The following is a 640-nucleotide window of genomic DNA, read 5'->3' on the forward strand; positions in this document are numbered from 1 at the left end:
CCCAGTGTCCCCCCTGCATCCCCCCCTGCATCCCCACTTCTAGCAGGCAAGTCTGCTGCTCCCGCTGCTGTAATCTCCTCTCCCAAAATGGGTCTCGGCGATTATAGAAGCTCCAAATAAACGTAGCGGGGCATGAATAATGCTCATTGTGGAAAACTGACACTTGCTCAAGGAAAAAGAAAGTTGGCTATAAAATCACTTCATTATTTGCTTGTACTGCGGCTCCGGGGCTAATCCCCCCGGAGGTCAGATTGCTGAGCGCTCGCCCTCTCCCCCCTCTCCCTGCTCTGCTTTCAGGTCGCATTTTAGACATCCCTTGCAAAGTGTGCGGGGACCGCAGCTCCGGGAAGCACTACGGGGTTTACGCCTGCGATGGCTGCTCGGGATTTTTCAAGCGGAGCATCAGGAGGAACAGGACCTATGTTTGCAAATCGGGAACCCAGGTACCGGCCGCAGCGCAGCCCCCGCACCGCCCGCACCGCTCACGCCGCATCTTCCCCAGGACCCCTTCTTGTGCTCCCCGTCGTCAACAGAAACACCCGCACCAGTAAAACCCAGTGGCCACGCAGCCTTCCCCACCCCCCCTCCGCTGCTTTCCCAGGGGGTCCCGGCCCGGGGAAGGATGTGGGGGGGAGGGGGG

At 59.7% G+C, this 640-nt stretch overlaps 1 protein-coding gene across 1 annotated transcript in view; it reads left to right on the forward strand.

The window, feature by feature from the left end:
- Nucleotides 1–297: 297 nt before the first annotated feature.
- NR2E1 (nuclear receptor subfamily 2, group E, member 1) overlaps nucleotides 298–640 on the forward strand; it is a gene marked incomplete at its 5' end in the record, with an annotated part of 12,793 nt that continues 12,450 nt past the window's right edge. Inside the window, one exon of the mRNA XM_010004348.1 lies at nucleotides 298–538. Within this exon, the coding sequence (XP_010002650.1) occupies nucleotides 298–538 (241 nt within the window). The remainder of the gene's footprint in view (nucleotides 539–640) is intronic.

The sequence above is a fragment of the Chaetura pelagica genome, unplaced genomic scaffold (genome assembly GCF_000747805.2).
Source record: "Chaetura pelagica isolate M959 unplaced genomic scaffold, ChaPel_1.0 scaffold118, whole genome shotgun sequence".
Lineage (NCBI taxonomy): Eukaryota > Metazoa > Chordata > Aves > Apodiformes > Apodidae > Chaetura > Chaetura pelagica.